The 21,574-nt window shown below is 45.2% G+C and overlaps 1 protein-coding gene across 1 annotated transcript in view; it reads right to left on the minus strand.

Moving 5' to 3' along the window:
• The window catches only part of LOC309558764 (protein mono-ADP-ribosyltransferase PARP14-like), an 81,450-nt gene that overhangs the window by 18,229 nt on the left and 41,647 nt on the right, over nt 1-21,574 (minus strand). Inside the window, exons 7-8 of the mRNA XM_082261812.1 lie at nt 10,232-10,313; nt 5,616-5,678 (exon numbers count right to left, since the gene is read on the minus strand). Coding sequence (XP_082117938.1) covers nt 5,616-5,678; nt 10,232-10,313 — 145 coding nt within the window. The remainder of the gene's footprint in view (nt 1-5,615; nt 5,679-10,231; nt 10,314-21,574) is intronic.

Below are 21,574 nucleotides of genomic sequence, written 5' to 3' on the forward strand. Positions count from 1 at the left end.
CACTGGGTCTGGGGCGCGTGCGTGCTGACGGTGACCCGCTCCTACTGTGGGTGGACACAGTGTGAGCCAATCAGCGGGTCTGGCGGACCCGATACTCACCGGCACCCAGCGATCGGTAGTGAGAGAGGCCGGACGGCGGCCTATGTAAACAAGGCAGATCGCCGTTCTGTTAGAAGGGAAGATAGAGATGTTGTGTTCCTGCTAAGCAGGAACACGGATCTCTATCTTCCCACAGTACATGCATCTCCCCCACACAGTTAGAAAGCACTCCCAGGAATACATTTAACCCTTTGGTCACACCTGGTGTTAACTCCTTCCCTGCCAGTGTCATTAGTACAGTGACAGTGCATTTTTTTTAGCACCGATCACTGTATTGGTGTCACTGGTCCCCAAAAAGTATCACTTAGTGCAGGGGTGTCCAAGCTATGGCCCTCCAGCTGTTCAGGAACTACAATTCCCATTCTGCCTGGTCATGTCTGTGAATGTCAGAGATTTAAAATGCCTCATGGGATGTGTAGTTCTGCAACAGCTGGAGGGCCGTAGTTTGGATACCCCTGACTTAGTGTCAGATTTGTCCGCCGCAATACTGCAGTCTCGCTAAAAATCGCAGATCGCCGCCATTACTAAAAAAAATTCCATAAATCTATCCCATAGTTTGTAGACGCAAACCAATCATCATACGCCTATTGGGATTTTTTTTTTACCAAAAATATGTGGCAGAATACATATGGGCCTAAATTGATGAAGAAATTAGATTTAAAAAAAAAATAATTATTGGGAATGTTATATAGCAGAAAGTAAAAAAATATAGTTGTTTTTTTTTTCAAAATTGTCGCTATTTTTTTGTTTATAGCGCAAAAAATAAAAATCGCAAAGGGGATCAAATACCACCAAAAGAAAGCTCTACTTGTGGGAAAAAAAGGATATCAATTTAATTTGGGTACAGCGTCGCACGACCGCGCAATTGTCAGTTAAAGTAACGCAGTGCCCTATTGCAAAAAATGACCTGGTCATGAGGGGGGGGGGGGGTAAATCTTTCGGAGCTGAAGTGGTTAAGAAAATAAAGCAAAGACAGTGTATGTGGACTCAATCATCAGTATATAGTTGGATGGTGTTGGGAGTGTTGGATGGTGTTGGATGGTGTTGGGAGTGTTGGATGGTGTTGGGAGTGTTGGATGGTGTTGGGAGTGTTGGATGGTGTTGGGAGTGTTGGATGGTGTTGGATGGTGTTGGGAGTGTTGGATGGTGTTGGATGGTGTTGGGAGTGTTGGATGGTGTTGGGAGTGTTGGATGGTGTTGAGAGTGTTGGATGGTGTTGGGAGTGTTGGATGGTGTTGGATGGTGTTGGGAGTGTTGGATGGTGTTGGGAGTGTTGGATGGTGTTGGGAGTGTTGGATGGTGTTGGATGGTGTTGGGAGTGTTGGATGGTGTTGGATGGTGTTGGGAGTGTTGGATGGTGTTGGATGGTGTTGGGAGTGTTGGATGGTGTTGGGAGTGTTGGATGGTGTTGGATGGTGTTGAGAGTGTTTGATGGTGTTGGGAGTGTTGGATGGTGTAATTTTATGGTCAGTTACCTGCATATAAGCCTTCAAAATGGGGAAATTTGGATTTTCCTGTTCGGCTCCCATAGACTTCAATGGGGTTTGCTGTTCGGGTCAGAACATTTCCCCGGTTTGGGAGTTCTGCTGCAAACCGAACAGGGGGGGGGGGGGGGTGGTTGTTCGGCCCATCACTATTGCCTTATACTGTATGTGGAAGACAGATGGTGTTGAAGGCCCCATCCCTGTTCAATGATTAAATGCCAGTTTGATAAATTCCACTTTACATAATCCAATCCTCGGTGTACAAAGTCTGCATAGGTGTTAATCCTTTGATATATATGGCTGGAGGGGTGTGAATTGTTGACAGATTGCAAGGCAAGTTAGAATGGTCCAACATAGGAGGACAGATCCTACAGAAGACCTAGCAATTAAGCCCCGTACACACGCGTCGAAATTCGGCCGGCAATTTTCATCCGACGACCAATCTGCCGATTTTCGGCTTGTTAGTATGATGCTTCCGACAACCGACTCCGACTTTTCGGCTGAAAAAAATCTGGTGTGCAGACTATAAAATTTTTGTCCGCCGTCAAAACACATCCGATTTTTGTGCAGTCAGTACAGATTTCGACAGGGAAAAATCTAATGAACAAGTCTGGGCATGCTCAGAGAAGAAAGAACACAAAGAAAGCAACCCAACACATGACATCACTTCTGAAGTAGAATTTTGTCGGGCGAGAAAATTCGTGTGCAGTCTAGGCACATTCCAACCAACAAAACACCACTCTGGACAAAAGACGGACGATCGGTCGTCCGATAATCGTTGCGTGTGTACGAGGCTTTAGTCTACATCTGAAGAGAAAAGGGAAAATCCTTTGGAGCACAGTGAGGTGCACATAGAGTGGTGTAAAAGAAGTCATCTACAAACTGGAACAACCGTCACTGAAGAAGGTTGGCGATCTTTGACACCATGGGGTGGATTTACTAAAACTGGGGAGTGCAAAATCTGCTGCAGCTCTGCATTGAAACCAATCAGCTTCCAGTTTATTTTGTTAAAGCTTAATTGAAGAAGCTGAAGTTAGAAGCTGTTTGGCTACCATGCACAGCTGTACCAGATGTTGCACTCTCTAGTTTTAGTAAATTTTGTAAATTAGTAGGTCACAGGCTGGTCGGTAAGTTGAGCTTGGAAATTTCTCTGTTATTTTTCATATGCCTTTCCAATGCGGCTTGCTGCAGTGACCAGTTACAGGTGAGGGCAGTAACCACTTGTTTGCATTAGTAAATTAACCCCATCTGTCTTCCACAATTCCTTTCACACAGTGTGTCCGTCAAACGGACTCCGCTTTTCTCAGCGGGGGATCGATCCGCCGATCCCCCGCTGAGCAGGAGAATGACAGCTGTTCTCTGCGGAGAACACAGCTGTCACAGCCCCATAAATCTCTATGGGGGAATCGGATGGGAACGGACCGCCAGTCCGTTCTCATCCGATCCCATCCGATCCGATCCGCTGGACAGATGGAAAATAGGGTTTCCATCCGTCCAGATTTGACGGATCGGATCGGGTGTCAGTGGACATGTCTCCGCTGACATCCGATGCCCCATAGAGATGCATGGGGGGACCGTTCAGATCCGCCAAAAAAACGGACAGGCGGATCTGAACGGTCCGCCTGTGTGACAGGGGCCTAATGCAGTTTTAACATCTCTTCCCCAGAAATTTGACACACATTCAGCCAATTAAATCAAACGAACAACACCTACGCAGACTCCCTGACATCAAGGATAAGATTATATAACTAGAACAGCTTCCACCACTTTTACATCTCCCAACTTGTTCTTGGACAATCGACATCTGTCTTGGCACATTGAAATATTCCATGGTGATTGGATGAATGTGTCCCTGTTACCCCAGTATTTACTTACACAGGTATGTTACTGGCACTCATTAAAGAGGTTGTAAACCCTCTCTTATAACTTGTACCTATAGGTGCGCCTTTAACCACTTGCCGACTGCCGCACAACTATATACGGCGGCAGTCAGCCTCTCCTGGGCAAAGTGACGTATGGGTACGTCACTTGCCCACGAGCCTCTAGGGGGGCGAGCGCGCGCCACCGGCGGCGCGCTCCCGCCCCGTTCTTTCCCTGACATCCCCGCGTGTGTGACCGGCAGCTCCGATGTCCGCTGGCCACTCGCGATCTCCCGCTGGAGAGGGAGAAAGACAGATGGCTGATGTAAACACAACCAACTGTCATTCTCCCTTAGATCATCACTGAGGCTATGCGATCCTGCTGTGTAGGATCGTATGTCTCTGTGATGATCTAACAAGCCACGCCCCCTGACAGTTAGAATCACGCCCCTAGGGACACACTTAACCCCTTGATCACCAATAAAGTTAACCCCTTCCCTGCCAGTGTCATTTTTACAGTAACAGTGCATATTTATAGCACTGATTACTGTAGTAATGTCACTGGTAACCCCAAAAGTGTAAAAAATGTCAGTCAAGGGTCCGATCTGTCCGCCGCAATGTCGCAGTTCCGCGAAAAAAAAAATCGCAGATCGCCACCATTAAAAAAAAAAAACAATGAAAATGACATAAATCTTTCCCGTAGTTAGTAAACGCAATAAATTTTGCGCAAACCAATCAAAATACGCTTATTGCGATTTTTTTTTTACCAAAAATATGTAGCAGAAAACAAATTGGCCTAAAATGTTAAATAATTTGGATTTTTACTTTTTTTTTGAGAATTTCATATAAAAAAATGTGAAAAATATTGTTTTTTTTTCAGAATTGTCGCTCTTTTTTTGTTTATAGCGCAAAAAGTAAAAATCGCACAGGTGATGAAATACCACCAAAAGAAAGCTCTGTTTGTGGGAAAAAAAAGAATGTCAATTTCATTTGGGTACAGAGTCGCATGACCGTGCAATTGTCTGTCACAGTCACGCAGTGCCAAATCGCAAGATAGGGCCTGGTCTTTGAGCAGCCAAATCCTCCGGGGCTAAAGTTGTTAATAAGACTTACCTATAGGTACTGTAGATATCTCCTAAACTGGCACCGTTTAGGAGATATTTACTTTTAATTCAGCAGATGACGTCATCGGCGCATGCGCTCTGAAGGAACGGCCACCCGTGCCGTTCCTTTAGAGCCCTGTGCCGTGAACGGCAGTTCCCGTACGCGTGAACGGGAGTGATGTCATCACGCCTCCAGCCAATCAGAGGGCCGGAGGACGCAAACCAAGAAGCAGGACAGCTGAACATGTCGGCCGTGTCACTGCTGAGCGGGCGGCACTTCGGGGGCTTTGCTCTAAGGTAAGTATTTCATATTGAGCTACTATGCGATGCATACTAGCTCATTATGCTTTTGTCTTACAGGTTTTTTTTTTTTCAGTTTTTTTTTTGGGGGGGGGGGGGTTTACAACTTCTTTAGAACTGAAGAAGTGGCTTGGAGAAGCTACAAAACATTTTCAACAATAAAGAACAAGACTAGGTGAATGTGACCAACCATTCCTAGCTACACCCGAAGCAACTGGCCTCACGTGATACGCAGAGATGAAACAATCCTCCTACATAAGTTGTACCTGTTTATCTGCAGTCTTCTTTTCTCTACAACCTTTCTAAAGCTTGTCTGAGAGTTCAGAAAAAAGGGTGCGGAAAGCTAAAGTTCCACTCTGCAGAGCTCAAGTGAGGAGAGCTCTGAGAGCTGATTGGAGAAAAGGGACCACCCCCCCCCCCCCCCCCACCACACAGGAAAGGAGCCGAGGCTGTCAATCAGCTGAAGGTCCCTCCCCTGTCACCATTTTTCTCTTGGTGTCAGAAAAACTTGTCAGAAGTGACTCATGCAGATAGCAGAGGAAGGAGGCAGCAGACAAAGATGACATTAGTGCTCTGGACTGAGACAAGTACACACTATAGAAGGGACAAGCTTCATTTATATTTCATGTCTGAGGTTTACAATCACTTTAAAGCCCACTTCCCTCTAAATCTTCCCTATGTCTGCCACATTCTGTTGTTGCATTGTCTTTTTTTGTATATTTGTGTGCAAAAGCAAAAATGTAAAAGGACAGTCCGGTGCAGAGCTTTACCCTGTGCTGCAGCAGATGATGCAACGGACGGCCCAGCAGCTTCCAGAGTCGCTTCCGAAACTCCTACAAATATAAAACACAATGAGGCTCAATTCACAGAGCTTCAACACAAGGGAAAGTATCCTTATTTAGCCATGTGACTGTCATTTTCAAATCTATTTGCGTTCAATTGAAAATAACTTTTTGAAAATAAGTATCCTTTATCTTTGTGCCCTATACCAACTCAATACAGAGCTGTGCCCACCAAAATTCATATTCCTTCATCTACACGTCTTTGCATCTTTAACTTACAAATCCATTTACCATCTGATGTCTCTAAACATTTCCTCCCCAACTTCCAGACACAACCACACGTGACCCCCCCCCCCCCCCCTCACCTCCAGCCAGGTCCTCACACTCCTCCATGCAAAACGAAAAACCTCCTGTGCTCGAGGTGGATGTTCCAGCAATGGAGGACCCTAGGCCTTCGACATCTCACTCCTTCACCCAGAACTTCTCTGGAATTCCCCTCCAAACCCTGAACACCTCTAAAGCCTTCCTGTACTTTATTCATACTCCCCTCTTCAGATAAGGTTGAAGTTTTTTATGCTACACTTATCATTGTATAACTGTATGTGTTGTACTATCTGTACTATCTATGACTTTGATGTACATGAGAAAAAGTTTGTGACCCCTTCAATTTTTTCTGGATTTCTGCATGAGTGATTTCTAATCTTTATTCTGATATTCAGGGGATGGGATGACTCCATCTATTCTCACTGTCCTCCAATCTGTCATCAACCTCCTCCTTCTCTTCCATCCTTCATCCCAACTTTCCTCTCCTCTGTCATCGTCTTCTTCCCTCCATCCCCATTCTCTCCCCATCATCCTCCTCCTGTCCCATCCACACTCTCATGCCCTCTGTTATCCTCCTCCTCCTCTTCTATACGTGTCTGCTCTCCTCTCAACACTATCCTCATCTCCTATCCTGGACAGATTTATTAAATAACATGAAACAAACTATATTTCTTTTAATAAAATGACAAACCAACAAAATGCACAACAGAAAATGCACCAATTCCGAAATAAGTCTGTTAATATCAGCTGGAATACACTATAAGGTCAGATGTATGTGGACCCCCCTCCAAATGATGGAGTTCGGGTGTCTCCAGTGTAGGGTGGCGTTATTCCCCCATCATACCAAGACATTGTAGACAATTGTGCTCTTTCATCCTTGTGGTAACAGTTTGGTGAAGACCCTTTTCTGTTCCAGCATGGCTGTGCCCCCCCCCCCCCTGTGTACAAAGCCAGCTCCATAAAGACATGGTGTGACCAGTTTGGTGTGGAGGAACTCAAGTGTCCTATACATAGCCCTGACCTGATCCCTAATGAACATTTTTGGGAGTAATGGGAATGCCAATGGTGACCCAGGATTTTTTTTTTAGCACCCAACGTGAGGACCAACCAGGTCTTCTTATTCAACCTCAGTACCTGACCTCACAAATGGCCTCAAATTCTCACAGACACCCTCCAAAATCTTATGGAAAGTCTTTGGAGGATGGTATAGCCACAAAGTGGACCCAATACTATAATAATGGCCATGGTGGGTGGGGCAACTCCACATTAATGTCCATGGTTTTAGAATGGGATGTCCTACAACCTCATATAGGTGTGAGGTGGTGGGTCAAAGGTTAATAATAATAATAATTTATTTTATATTATGCCTTTAAAGGTGGCTTCTCAAAGCGCTTTAAAAGAAAGACACAAGGAATACACAGGGTAAGGAAAAAGGGACAATTAAATGAAAGCTTGTCTAAAGAAAAGTTTTTAGATGTGATTTGAATGAGTTTAGAGAAGATGACTCTCTGATGTTCTTAGAAAGTAAATTCCAGAGTTTTGGAGCGTAGCAGGAGACGGCTCTGTCTACCATCCAGTGTATAAACAAGTAGATGTACTGTCAAAGCAGCACCTATTCCCTGCGCTCTGAGTGGTGCAATCCTCTATCCAACCTGACTGTAGGCTTGTAGATGAGAACAGATGACACGGCAACTTTATAATGCTTCAGCCTTGCAGCCCCTCACTGGACCAGGGTGGTCCGGGAACACTATAAACGACAACAAACACAAGGGCGCACCGGCCTAGTGCATTATCTCTTAGACCGGTTTATTAAAATAATAGATTACAAATACTCACAAACGAGTTTCTTGATAAAAAGCACATCAAATATTGTAGAACGATGTACATGTCAGTCTAATATATGGTGGTCCGCGGATGTTTACTTGTCGGAGGGTCTACCCCCCCCCCCCCAACTGGACACAGTGTGTACCCAATTGGGGTGTTCAAGGGGGTTGGGGGTGGCCCTATTAGAGAATGGCCATCAGCGACCCCATCTTATAAGTATTAATGCTATTCGTATATTTGGATTGCTTAATGCTGTAATGGCTTATCTACATGGGCATGAAGTTAGATTACATAACTGCACCTATGTACTACTGGCCATAATATCAATGTTTCATGAGTTTGCTTTCCTCTGTTATTATTATGATTTCCTTTCCCTGTTTGTTACTATTTGAAATAATCTTAATAAAAACTATTTAACAAGAAAAAGCACATCAAATAGATGGGACTCCACCTAATTGTACCTAATCCACTGAGTCTCTGTTCATTGTTCATATATAAAGCATGTGTTTAGACATGCTCTTCAGGCTCTGAGGAAGAGGCGCTGCCTCGAAACGCGTACAGCTTCAGGGGACGATCCAATCCCGATCTTGATGCTGAGGATTTTATATCTATTTGATGTGCTTTTTATCAAGAAACTCGTTTGTGAGTATTTTTAATCTATTATTTTAATAAACCTGTCTAAGAGATAATGCACTAGGCCGGTGCGCCCTTGTGTTTGTTGTCATTTATACCATCCTGTGTAGGTGAGTAGGGGGAACACACAAGACCAGAATTTGAGGTTACGAGGGGGAAGTAAGTTGATAAAAGTTCGGAGAGATAATGGGGCGCCAAGCCTTGAAGAGCCTTATAGGTGAGCAAGAGGATCTTAGAGTCTATGCAAAACCTGATGGGTAGCCAGTGCAAGGACTCCAGGATAGGGGGTAATATGATCACTTGTACCAGACCTAGTCAGGATTCTGTCTGCAGAACATATTGAAGTAAATTATTGGTGGATTTAGGTACACTAGTGAGTAGAGCATTGCAGTAGTCAAGTCGGGAGAACATATATGTATGGTTCAGCTTTTCAGCTCCAGTGTATGATAGCAAAGGATGCAGCCCAGCAACGTTTCTCAAGTGGAAAAAAGATGTTCTGACAATGTTTTGTACATGCGGTTTAAAGGTTAAATGTTTCAATTTAGACTGAAGCTCAAGTAAAGCGCCATCTATAGATAGGCTATCAGGACTGGCCTTACATAATTGATGGGGGTGGCAATAAGCACGACTTCTGTCTTGTCACAGTTTAATTAAAGGAAATTATGGGCCATCCAAATGTTTCTATCACAAATACAGTTAGATAGGAGAGAAGCAGCCAATTTAAAATCCAGTTTAGTGTGGATGTATATCTGAGTGTCATCATCATAGAAGTGATAATTAAGCCCGTGTAATCTAAGCAGTTGGCCAAGTGGAAATATGCAAATGCTAAAAAGTAAGGGACCCAAGATTGAGCCCTGAAGAACACCGTACTTGACTGGACCAACTTTAGACTGGAATCCGCCAATAGAAACAAAGTGACAGCTATCAATGAGATATGACTTAATCCATTAGAGCCAATTCTAAGACTCCCAAATATGGTTTCCAGGTGAGAGAGTAAAAGATTGTGGTCTACAGTATCAAAGACAGAACTACGATCCAGTAGTAGAAGAATAGTTAGTGAGCCGGAATTAGAAGCTAACAGAAGGTCAGCGGTTTCTGTGCTGTGCAGTTGCCGAAAACCAGATTGGAGGGGTTCAAATAGGTAATTTAAAGTCAGGTGATTAGGTAACTGAGATATCACAGCCCGCTCAAGGACCTTGGCAAGGAAGGGTAAGTTAGATAAGTGGCGAATGTTTAAATTGTCCAGAACCATGTTGTTGTTTTTTGGTACCGGGTGATGGCGTCAGTTTTGAGGATTGTTGGTACAAAACCAGTGATAAGGCAGTCATTTATGATATTGAGAATAATGGGGCAAAGAGAACTAAAACAGGATTTAAATAAATGGGTGGGAATAACATCCAGTATGCGGGTGGAAGATTTCATATTAGAGACCAATTTAGTTAGGGATGCAGATTCAAGTAGAGAGAAGAGGGGGAGAGAAGAGCCAGTAGGTGGGTCAGGAAGTGATGTGATGAAACATGTGGTGTGGTGAGAATTTGAGGTCTTATTTTGTCAACTTTTGAAGAGAGAAAATATCTAGGAATTTGTTGCAGAGCTGTGTTGGTTATGTGGAGGGACTGCAAGGTTTTAATAATCTGTCAATGGTGCAGATGAGTTGTCTAAGGTTGGTAAGATTTTTTTCATGGGAGAAAAAGTGGGGTTCACAAACTTTTGGTCATATAGTATCTGATATGAAACTTCTTTTGTACATTATAACATATGTAGAATAGTCTGGGGGAATAAACTCTCTATGGCAGAAAAAGATTCATATTACATAAACGTACTTGATCCCGTCCCAGCTGGTTGTCTGTTGGTGGCTCCACTAGTGGCAGCATCAGTGGAGATTGTCAGCTGACTTGTAAATGTCTGTAAATACATAACACAAGAAAATGCCCATTATACAGCAAGAAAAAAACATTTATGAGATACAACTAATGTGACTTTGGAAGTGAGGTGGTCGGAGTCTAGTAGGATGATGGAGAGACTTTCTATAATCTTGTGCACCACAAGGATACCTTCTATAAAGAGTCTCCTGTAATCCAGGTTTCTGCTTGTAAATGGGAGGCTTTAGTTCTTTAGTAAATCAGCCCTAGTGCATTTCCCACCAAACTCTGTGGGCCTGAAGGTACAATCTCTCATGTTCCTTGTCTTTCCTATGGAGGGGCCACAACATAAAGAACTTCTTGACAGTTGAGATTGCAGCTGTCAGTGCTAAACACGGATCCTGGCACCCCCTGAGTGCCCAGAATTGCATCGTTAAGGAGTTGCTACATATTAGAGCCTGCCGATTTAACAAGGCATTGAATACGGCACCATTATTCAGGTCCAGATCGGGTCCTACCCTGTTCACAAGGGAGGAAACTTCTGTTGCCCCTCCTGTGTCTGTTGTGTCAGATTCTCTTTCCCCTGGTGATGTGGTCCCTGAGTCTGTCCCGCCTGTGGTAGTTCCTACTTCTACTGTGCGTAGATCCTCCAGAATAACAGAAGCTGCTGGGGGGGGGGTTGGGCGGGTTTAACAGATCTTCCCTCTCAGCATACTCTATCTCCAGCCCTGTCCCTCGACAGCACAAATGTGGCCAAAAAAGTGAGGGGGATTCAGCTGATGAAGGGTGGGAGAGGATTAGGACAAAGAAAAAGGAGAGGAGGAAGACAAGTAATACAGTAATTTCTTCCCCAGAATCAGACCCAGGAGGGGTTCCTTTTGGCAACACATTTTAGGTTTTATCAGAAGATGTCTGGTGTGTATATTTTTCTTTATCATCAATGTATAAGGGGAGTCACGTGCAGCAGTCTAAAGAAAGCTGTTTTGAGTGATAAGCGTGTGGTAGAGGTTAAGAAACGACTACTACCCCAATCATTCTATAGGCAGTTCCCACTCCGATAAAGGTGGCGACCATTATTGTCGCTAGCATTAAATCTGCAAGAGCTTGTGATATTGCCTTATTTTTACTTAGCGAGTTTGATGCTATATACAGTATATATATATACACACTTTCCTCTATTGGTTGAATTAGATGGACTTTTTTTCCAGCCAGACTAACTATTTATGTAATTATGCTGAGATTTTATTTTTGCAAGAGACCTGGCTCAATACTTTGGCCGATGTCCATCTAGCAAAAAAGGGAGTGGAGATGCAGTCCCTCCTTTTAGTCTCCTGTGGCTGAGCCCTGCAGCAGAGTTGCGGTGCTTTTTAAACTGATATGGTAACGTCCCAGTGGGTAATGCAGGTAGCAATGGGGAGATGCATGAACTGTAAGCAAGACATAGCAGTTAAAACGGACATAGGCCTGAGGGATAGTACGGGTTCCTTGGTGAAGTCCAGATCAGGGATCCTGGAGATCTTCAGGTCATATTATGCAGACCTTCTGGGAAGAAAGGAAGTAAGGACAGGATGGAAAGCTTTCTGGATTCTACTCCAGGTTTGGGAAATTATAAATTGCCTTTGATGGATCTGATAGAACTAATTTCAGTGGATGAGGTAGTTTATGCTATAGAGAAGCTGGCTACCAAAAAATCGCCTGGGACATCAGCACTGTTCAGTCCAAGGTAGAAGTACCTTTTCAGCAGTTTTAAATGTCTGGGGGGCTTTGGAGCAATGCAGGGCTGCTGGATGGAGAAAGTACTTGTTGGCATTGGATTAGGCGAAGGCTTTCGATTAAGTCAATCATGAGTATCTGTGGTTACTACTTGGTAGATTTAGCCTGCAGGGGAAGTTTATAGATTGGCTGAAAACATTAGTATAGAGGGGTTGAGAGCTTTATACTTGTTAATGGTTGGGTTGGATGGTCTTTTGAGGTTGGTTCTGGTGTGCACTAGGGGTGTCCTTTGACCTCCTGCTATATGCATTTGCAATCGACCCCTTTATAAGAAGTGGTGGATCATTATGCAGGGTGCCTTTGGGCATTGCTGATGTGCCATTATAGAGGGTCGTGGCCTATACCAATGATGTGTCTGTTATTATCTCTGGGACCAAGGAGGCGCAGGATATGGTATCAGTTCACGGAGGCTTCTGGCTCTAAAGTCAACCATGAAAAGAGTGACGTTTTCTGGATGGGTGAGGAGGGTAAAAGCTTTAAACTTTTGGATGCCTTCCCAGAGCCCCAGCAGGAAATTTAAGTATTGGGCATCAAATCTGGTCCTGGTGACTATGGTCATCGAAACTGGGAAAGCAGGTGGGTGGATGTCAATGCCAAAGTAGCAAGCTGAAAGAAATGGAAGCTTTCTTTGAGGGAGAGGGTTGACCTGATCAAAATTTACCTGATCCCAATCTTTTTATATATAAGCTTCATCTGTATCTTGTCGGCATCTCTATATGCAAGGGTCTACAGCTGTTTTTTCCAACTGTTATAGGGAAGTAGGCTGTACCTGATCAAACACAATGTAACTTACCTGTCCAGGCGGGAGGGTGGCCTAGGAATGATCAACCCAATATTTTTCTTTTCTCTGATATAAAAGTACAACCTTGGTAATATGTTAGCAGATAATATTAGTAAAAAGGTATGGAGCAGCGTTATATCTATTGAAAGGAAACAGTGAAATAACACATATGGCAATATAAATATAAACAAGAAATAATGCCTAAACAACTACAAAAATAATGTGAAGTTTTAATCCTGACTGTGAAAAATACTTAAAATAAATGTGCAAAATCCACCAAATGTGTAAAAGTCCAGTAATAGTTATAAAAAAAAAAAAAAAATTAAAAAATATACAAAAAGTAGATAAAGTGCCCAAATCCAATATGCAATAGTGGTTAAAACAAAAAAAAAAAGCAAACAGCCTATATTCGGTGAGTGCTGTGATCCAATAAGATCAAGACAAATGGTGATAAGGGTGCTCTATCCCAACAACCAACAATTCACTACTATGGGCAGTGGCCGCTCATCTTAAGGCAAATAATATTGCGTTTTCAAAGAAATCAATCGTTGGTTGAAGAATTTCGTTCCATTGCAGATATATCTCTCTGGTCATATATGAATTAGAAATAAGGATCTCCATAGTGTAGTATATAAAATACAACTTTAATAAAATGCAATAGTCACTTACATTTAGGTAGACAAAGATGCGTATAAGTAAAATGAGACCGAGGGGTTCCATGATGATGCAGCGTGAAAATTCCCAACTTTCTGGTTTTGACTGTAGACCGGAAGTGACGTCACCCACCTCCTCCCGACACGTTGCGTCACTATCATGTCACTTTATCAAGGGCTGGAGGCTTGGTGATCATCACTGGAATAAATAGGCTTCCATAGGAATTGCATGGCAATGTATACAACAACCATTCCATTGAAATCGCAGTACCTAACACTTGACCCACTGTAATCCTTCTATCAGGATAAATAAATAAGTGGTGGATTGTTGGTTGTTGGGATAGAGCACCCTTATATTTTATAATATTGTCATATGTTTTATTTCACTGTTTCCTTTCAAACAGATATAGGGCCGCTCCATACCTTTTTCTAATATTATCTGTGTATGTGGTGACACTACAGGGATTGGCTGCTGTATCTAGTTATATTTTATTTTTATCTTCCTTTATTTACACTTGGTAGTGCATTGGTATCCTTTTTCTACCATATGTTAGCAGAGACCCCGCTGGGATGAGGGGGTGGGGGTATTTTTCAATATTGGTTTAAGCCTTTTCTGCGATGGCTGGAAGATGGCTGGCCAGTGAAAAGTCTGCAAAAAGTGCTCCTTACAGTGAAACAAATGTCCCTTACATTGGTGGTCATTGGGAAGAATCCCCTTCTTACAAATACCTGGTGTCAGTGATTACTTATCTGAGAGGAAGAAATTGCTCATCAGTCAATGAACCCCTATTAACACTGGAAGAACCCTAGAGGTCCACTGAATCCTGGTTGGGAAAGGCTGATATAGAGCTTGTAACAGCAGCACTTTATTATTTTATTTTTCTAATTTGGGAAATGGTAATATTTTTGTCAGGTTCCCTCTGATGTAGGTCCAGCTGTGGAGATCCTCTTGATTTCCAGTGTGGTCACTACAGCAGTGGTGTATTTTGGTTTTGTGCTGCCCTAGGCAAGACTAAAATTGGGAACCCCCCTTCCCCCTTCTATTTAAATTTGCCCCACTCCTTCCTTTTTAATGGATGTGACTCCCTCCACAATTGAAGGACTCCAAGTTGTCCAGCATGAACCCCTGAGATCTCACAAAGGGGGGGGAGAGGGGGGTGAGGGAGGGAGAGAGAGAGGGGGGTAGGTGAGGGTGGGAGAGAAAGGGGGGATGAGAGAGGGGGGGATGAGAGAGAAGGGGGAGGGAAAGAGAGGGGGGTGAGAGAGAGAGAGGGGGGGTGAGAGAGAGAGAGAGGGGGGGATGAGAGAGGAGGGATAAGAGAGAGAGGGGGGATGAGAGAGAGAGGGGGGGTGAGAGAGAGAGAGGATGAGAGAGAGGGGGCGGTGAGAGAGAGAGAGAGGGGGGAGAGAGAGAGAGGGGGGATGGGAGAGAGAGGGGGATGAGAGAGAGAGAGAGAGGGGGGATGAAAGGGAGAGAGAGAGAGAGGATGAGAGAGAGGGGGGGTGAGAGAGGGGGGATAAGAGAGAGGGGGGATGAGGGAGAGGGGGGATGAGAGAGGAGGGGTTGAGAGAGGAGGGGTTGAGAGAGAGGGGGTTGAGAGAGAAAGAGAGAGGGGGTGAGAGAGAGAGAGAGGGGGGTGAGAGAGAGAGGGGGGTGTGTGAGAGAGAGAGAGAGAGAGAGGTGGGAGAGGTGGCTCTAGCAAACAGTGGCCAAAAGAGTCTCAGGTGGAGGGGAGAGGCTTTTTTGCTGCCCCCCTGCAAAGTGCCGCCCTAGGCCTGAGCCTTGTCGGCCTAGGCCAAAATACAGCACTGCACCACAGTCAGGGAAAATCTCTAAAAGAAGGCGCAGACAGCATGTAAAACAGATTTGGAAAGGGTTACATTTCACTTTTAAAAAATAAATAAATGTACATTTTTTGTCAGGTAAGAAAAATGTGCATTTTCTATTTTTCTTTTGGAACCTGGAAAGCATTGCACCAGCAGATAGCTAGATCCATGCAGGTCTCCTGCAGACTGTCAGTGTAATCTGTCTGCCTGTACATCATACAGGGAGGCAGTTTGACAGTAAGAATCAATGAACTTCCAGTGCTCAACAGCACCGTGGTAGTTCATTGAGAACTACAAGCCAACATCCAAAAAGTGACCGCTGGTACGAGGAACTTCTCCCTGTACTGCTGTCACACAGAGGTTGCGGATCACTGAGACACTGCAGGAGTGGGAACATGGTACATGTTACACCCTAAAAACAGGTGGAACATGTGACATGTTTCTAAAGGTGAATTTATCTTTTAAAACATCTGTTATAGTTTATTGCTGTCTGGGCCCCTGTTGGCCAGGTTTCCTTCACGTCCTACCATCAAACTTGGATAGTAAGCAACATGAATTTTCTCCAATGGGAGATGCAAGCAACAATGAACACTCTAACCTAGGGGTCTTCAAGCTATGGCCCTCCAGTTTTTTAGGAACTACAATTCCCATCATGCCTAGTCATGTCTGTGAATGTCAGAGTTTTACAATGCCTCATGGGATGTGTAGTTCTGCAACAGCTGGAGGGCCGTAGTTTGAAGATCCCTGCTCTAACCCTTCTTACTCTTATTTAACCACTTTACCACCGGAGGATTTTGCTGTCTTACGTCTGGGCCACTTTTTGCGATTCGGCACTGTGCGAATTTAACTGACAATTGCGCGGTCGTGCGACGCCGTACCCAAACGAAATTTACGTCCTTTTTTTCCCACAAACAGAGCTTTCTCTATCGCTCATTGACAGACGTAGTCCTCGGTGATACAGCACCTTCGGGTTATGTTGCCTCCACAGGAGTAGGACTAGACAGGAAATTAAAAATGCTCTGGCCACACCCTAGGGGCAGTCCCAGAGGGTATATCCTCTCTCTCTCTGCCTCAGCAAATCAGTTTTTTTCTGTCTAGTCAGGAGTAAGGACCTAGATACCTTGCTGGGATCTTCGGTCCTGGCAGGATTTTTTTCTTAGAAAATAATTTTTTAAGACAGCTTTTTTTCTCCAGTGTTCCTGTGAGATCTTCAAGCAAGAAAGCTGAACTGGGCGACGGGCTGGATGTTGAGATCCAGTGGTCACCCCAGTTCAGCCTACGAGCGCGTGCAGGCCATAGCTCCGCGCTGGGTCGGCCGCGACATAGTCCCACTGGACGGGGACTGGCCCTGCGAGTTAAACGTCTCGCTGAAACGCCAAAGACCATGAGTCACGGCGTCCGTATTGGTCGACAGCCCTCCTACCTCGGTGGAGAGGGGTACTGTCAGGAGTTGGCGCCCGCCTGGTTCCGGTATGGTGAGTAGTATGTTCCCCCTTTCCCCCTGACGGGTCTTGTGGTGAACGCGGGCCCCTCTCTGTAATGGTAAGGATGGGTTCCCCTCTATCCTATAACATGTCACAGATCCCCCTAATTGAGTGTGATTTTTGTGTACAAGAAGCCAGGAGGCTTGGTTTGGGAGCTGACAATCTAATTGTAAAAATGTGAAAATGATTGTAGTCAGTGGCAGTACTAGAACTTTACTGTGATAGTATAAGGTATCCTACCTGTCAGTAGCCACAGGGCGATGTCTATACATGTATACTGCATTCCAGATCATTCCTCCAGCTAAGCAGATGCCTCCCGACGGCCACGGACCGCATACGGCCCGCTAGGGTCCGGTACCTCCGACCACGCTGACCACCATGAGGGTGAAGGGTTGTGAGGCCGAGATCCTTCTGCAGACATGCGGCTATTCTGTGCAGGCCGCCGCCATGGTCTGGTAGATCGCACGAGGCCACCATTTTGGTGTAGCCTCGTGTCTCCAGCATGGGGGCGGCCATGTTTGAGGTGACTCAAACACCTCATGGAGCCAGGGGGAGGAGCCGGCAGGCGTGTTAAGGGGCGGGGCCGCCTCTTTTACCCAGGAAATAGGGCCAAAGACTTCCTGTCTGTAACAAGACAAGCACTGAGCAAGCTGATGAAAACTTCTGTGCATCAGGGATGAGCCTTGGGGTCTGTCTCTCTCTCTGTGGGGTCCAAAAAGGCAGGTAACACTGAGGGGCGCTGTTGCGACTGGGGGACACAAAAAAAAAAAAAAAAAAAAAGTTTTTTTTTTTTACTTTGTCATTTTTTGTCGCTGGCAAGTGTCTTGTATAATCATTGACCCTGCCGCATAGGTATCCCCACCTGATCCCCTCAAGGTGGCCGCAGGACCCTCCAGTACCCCACTTGTTTTTAATGCATTATCGGCAGTTTTGGAGTCTTTGGTATCCCGGGTGGAGGTGGCCTGTCAGGGACGGGGGTCAAGTAGCGACCCCTGCCTACCCCTATTGTTTATCAGATACTTCAGATACGGATTCGGAGCTGGTCAATGCAGTTACAGGTCCCTCTTAGGGGGCTGTTGTCTCAGGTAATATCTCCTCAGCAGTGAGGAGCATGTTTCTGCCTCCGCCATAGCACAAGAGTGGTGGATGCACTAGTTGTGTCCGTCCGGGAAACCTTTATTCTTGAGGTTACACCGGCAGAGATAGCTGAGACTGAGATTCCTTTTTGGTACTTGTTAGCCTACCAAAAGGGCGAAGGATTTTCCTTTGCCCAAATGGGGTCGTTTAGAAACGAACCCCTGTTATTTCCAAACGCATGGCTAGGTGCTATCCGTTTGAGGAATTCCTCTTTATAGGATAGACGGTACCACCTGCTGTCTTGCCACAGACTGTTAGGATAAAAAGACCTCGTAACTAACGAGGACCTTCCTTTTCTGCTCATATAGAGTTGTTCGTTCCGCGAGGGCGGGCGATAAGGCGAAACCCTCCAAAGCCCCTTTAGAGGGGTTTCAAAGGGCGCTGGTCGGGTAAACAAAGAGTCCGGCTCAGCCAAGCCTGAAGAATATAGCCTGATGCGCCCCTACCCATCTCTGGGGTGGGGGGGGGGATGTCTTCACCGGTTTCTGGAGGACACAGGATCGAGTTTCGATCACTTCCACCGGTGCGATTCTTCCCTTCTAACATTGAACGGTTTCAGGGGTTCTATTCGAACCTATTCACAATGCCCAGGAAAGAGGGCAAGGTGCGTCCAAATCTGGACTTGGGAAGAAATAGAGTCCATCCGTACAGTGGTGGCCTCCCTGCATCAAAGAGATTTCCTGGCGTCCATAGACATATAGGATGCCTATCTTTATATCCCCATCATCGCAGGACATCAGCGTTTTTTTCGCTTTCCCAAAGATCATCCCTGGTTCCCACCAGGAGACTGAACTATCTGGGCCTAAGGTTGGATACATCCTGGGCAAGAGAGTTTCTCCTTGCTGGGAAACTCCAGAAGGTTCAGTCAACGATTCGGATGTTGCTGTCCGTCAATTGGCTGGGACTGATGGTGGCCTTCTTAGAGGCAGTACCGTATACCCAGTCTCATACCCGAATTCTCCTGAAGGAGATTCTTTTTTAATGGAATCAGAATTCCGATTCCCTGGACAATCGGATCCGGTTGAGCGAGCGGACCAGGAAGTCTCCGATGCTCAACCAGGGGAAGTCATTTCTTCCGATAGTATCCAGATTACCAATAAGGGTATCGGAACCGAGAGCGATCAGATTTTGTCTGATTTACTGGACCGAGCAGTTCTAGAGCAGCCCGATTCGGATCCAATCGCATATGGCCTCTTCATCCAGAGGTTTTTCCCTAGCTGTCCCTTCATTGGGACATCCCGGATGTGGATCTGTTGGCACCTTGGCCTAACAGGAAGGTGCGGAGGTTTGTAACTCGCGCCACGATCCTCTAGCGGACGCAGCAGAAACGCTGATCGCCCCGTGGGGGCAGTATCAGCTACGGCATGCCTTCCATCCTCTCAGGTTGCTGCGGGAACTTCTTCGCAGGATAGAGGTGGAGGGAATTCCAGTTATTCTGGAAATTCCGGATTGACCTCGTCGAGCCTGGTACGCCGACTTGGCAAGGCTAGTCGCGGACGCTCCTTGGAGACTTCCTCTCAGGGAGGATTTGCTGTCTCAGGGACTGATCCTCCATCTTGCTTTACAGTCGCTGGCTTAATGGCCTGGCCATTGAGACCCAGGTACTGAAGGACAAGGGAGTGTCAGCTTCAGTTATTCCTACCTCCAGTTAAAGCAAGGAAAGCGACTTCCAGCACATGGAAGTCTTATATTGCACGGTGTGAATCTATTGGATTTCCCCCACATACCTATTCGGTGACCCGAATTTTGGTCTGTCTGCAACAAGGGGTTGAGCAGAAACTATCCTTGAGCACGATCAAGGGTCAGGTTTTCGGCGTTAGCAATCTTCTTTCAAGAAACCTTTGGCTAATCATTCCTTGGTGCGGAATTTCATCCAGGGGGTGCGACATCTGGCTCCGCCAGTGCGCGCACCCTTACCACCTGGTATCTTAATTTAGTGTGGTCGGTTCTTCAGAAACTTCTCTTTGAAGATATTAGGGAGATTCCCTTGCTTACATTCCCAGAGGTGGCCTTCTTGATGGCCATTACTTCTGTACGCAGAGTGTCAGAACTGGCCGCATTATCCTGTCGTTCCCCAGATCTGGTGGTTCATAGGGATAAGGTGGTTCTTCTTCCGAATCCATCCTTCCTTCCTAAAGTGGTTTTCGTAAGACGGACTCACTTTTTGTGATCACGGATAGCCCTTGAAGGGGGTTGCCTGTGTCTGCCGCGACCATATCTACATGGATCAGTCAGACAGTGGTACAGGCTTATTCTATTAAGGGTCGGAATCCTCCGTTCCCTGTTAGGGCGCACTTCACTCGAGCGCTCAGTACTTCCTGGGCCTTTCGCCATCAGGCGTCAGTGGTCCAGGTATGTAAAGCGGCCACCTGGTCATCGGTACATACCTTTACAAAATTTTATAAAGTTGATGTGATGGCATCGGCGGATGCCTCATTTGGCCGCAAGGTTTTGCAGGCCGCAATTTGAGGAGACCGGTGGTCTACCTCGGGGGTTTTTTTCTGTTTGAAAATTTTTTTGTTGAGTCTCATCATTAAGGATGAGCATTGTAAACTTCTAGTTGGCACCGGTTGGGCCTTCTAGATTTGGATTTGATTTCCATTTTCCCACCCCTCATTTGTGATAATGCTCTGGGACTTCCCGAAGGTGCTGTATCACCGTGGACTACGTCTGTCAATGAGCGATAGAGAAAAATGGATTTTTGTAAAATCTTACCGTAAAATCCTTTTCTCTTAGCTCATTGACAGACGTAGTACCCGCCCCTCTGTTTTTGAGTTGGGTTGGGTTAAATTCTCTAAAGACTGCTTTTATGACATAACTGATTTGCTGAGGCAGAGAGAGAGAGGATATACCCTCTGGGACTGCCCCTAGGGTGTGGCCAGAGCATTTTTAATTTCCTGTCTAGTCCTACTCCTGTGGAGGCAACATAACCCGAAGGTGCTGTATCACGAGGACAACGTCTGTCAATGAGCTAAGAGAAAAGGATTTTACGGTAAGATTTTACAAAAATCCATTTTTCTTTTGGTGGTATTTGATCACCTGTGCGATTTTTACTTTTTACGCTATAAACAAAAAAAGAGCGTTTATTTTTAAAAAATAACAATATTTTTAACATTTTTTTATATGAAATTCCCCCCCCCCCCCAAAAATGTAAAAATCTAATTTTTTTTACATTTTTGGCCAATTTGTTTTATGCTACCTATGTTTGGTAAAAAAAAATCACAATAAGTGTATTTTGATTGGTTTGCGCAAAAGCTTTTGCGTTTACTAACAAAGGGAAAGATTTTTGTCATTTTTGGTTTTTTTTTTTTAACGCGTAATGGCGGCGATCTGCGATTTTTTTTGCGGGACTGCGACATTGCGGCGGACAGATCGGACCCTTGACTGACATTTTTGACACTTTTGGGGGTACCAGTGACATTACTACAGTAATCAGTGCTATAAATATGCACTGTTACTGTAAAAATGACACTGGCAGGGAAGGGGTTAATTTTATTGGAGAGGGAGGGGTTAATGTATGCCTGGTGCTTACTGATGTGTGTGGGGGGAGGTGACAGAGTGACACAGGGAGAGATCGAGGGTTCAACTATGCTGAACCCTGCAATCTGACCCTGCCTGTCACTTAGGAGATCCGCCTGCTTGTGTTTAC

This window comes from Pelophylax lessonae, assembly GCF_965119305.1.
Source record: "Pelophylax lessonae genome assembly, chromosome: 6".
In the NCBI taxonomy this organism is placed as follows: Eukaryota; Metazoa; Chordata; class Amphibia; order Anura; family Ranidae; genus Pelophylax; species Pelophylax lessonae.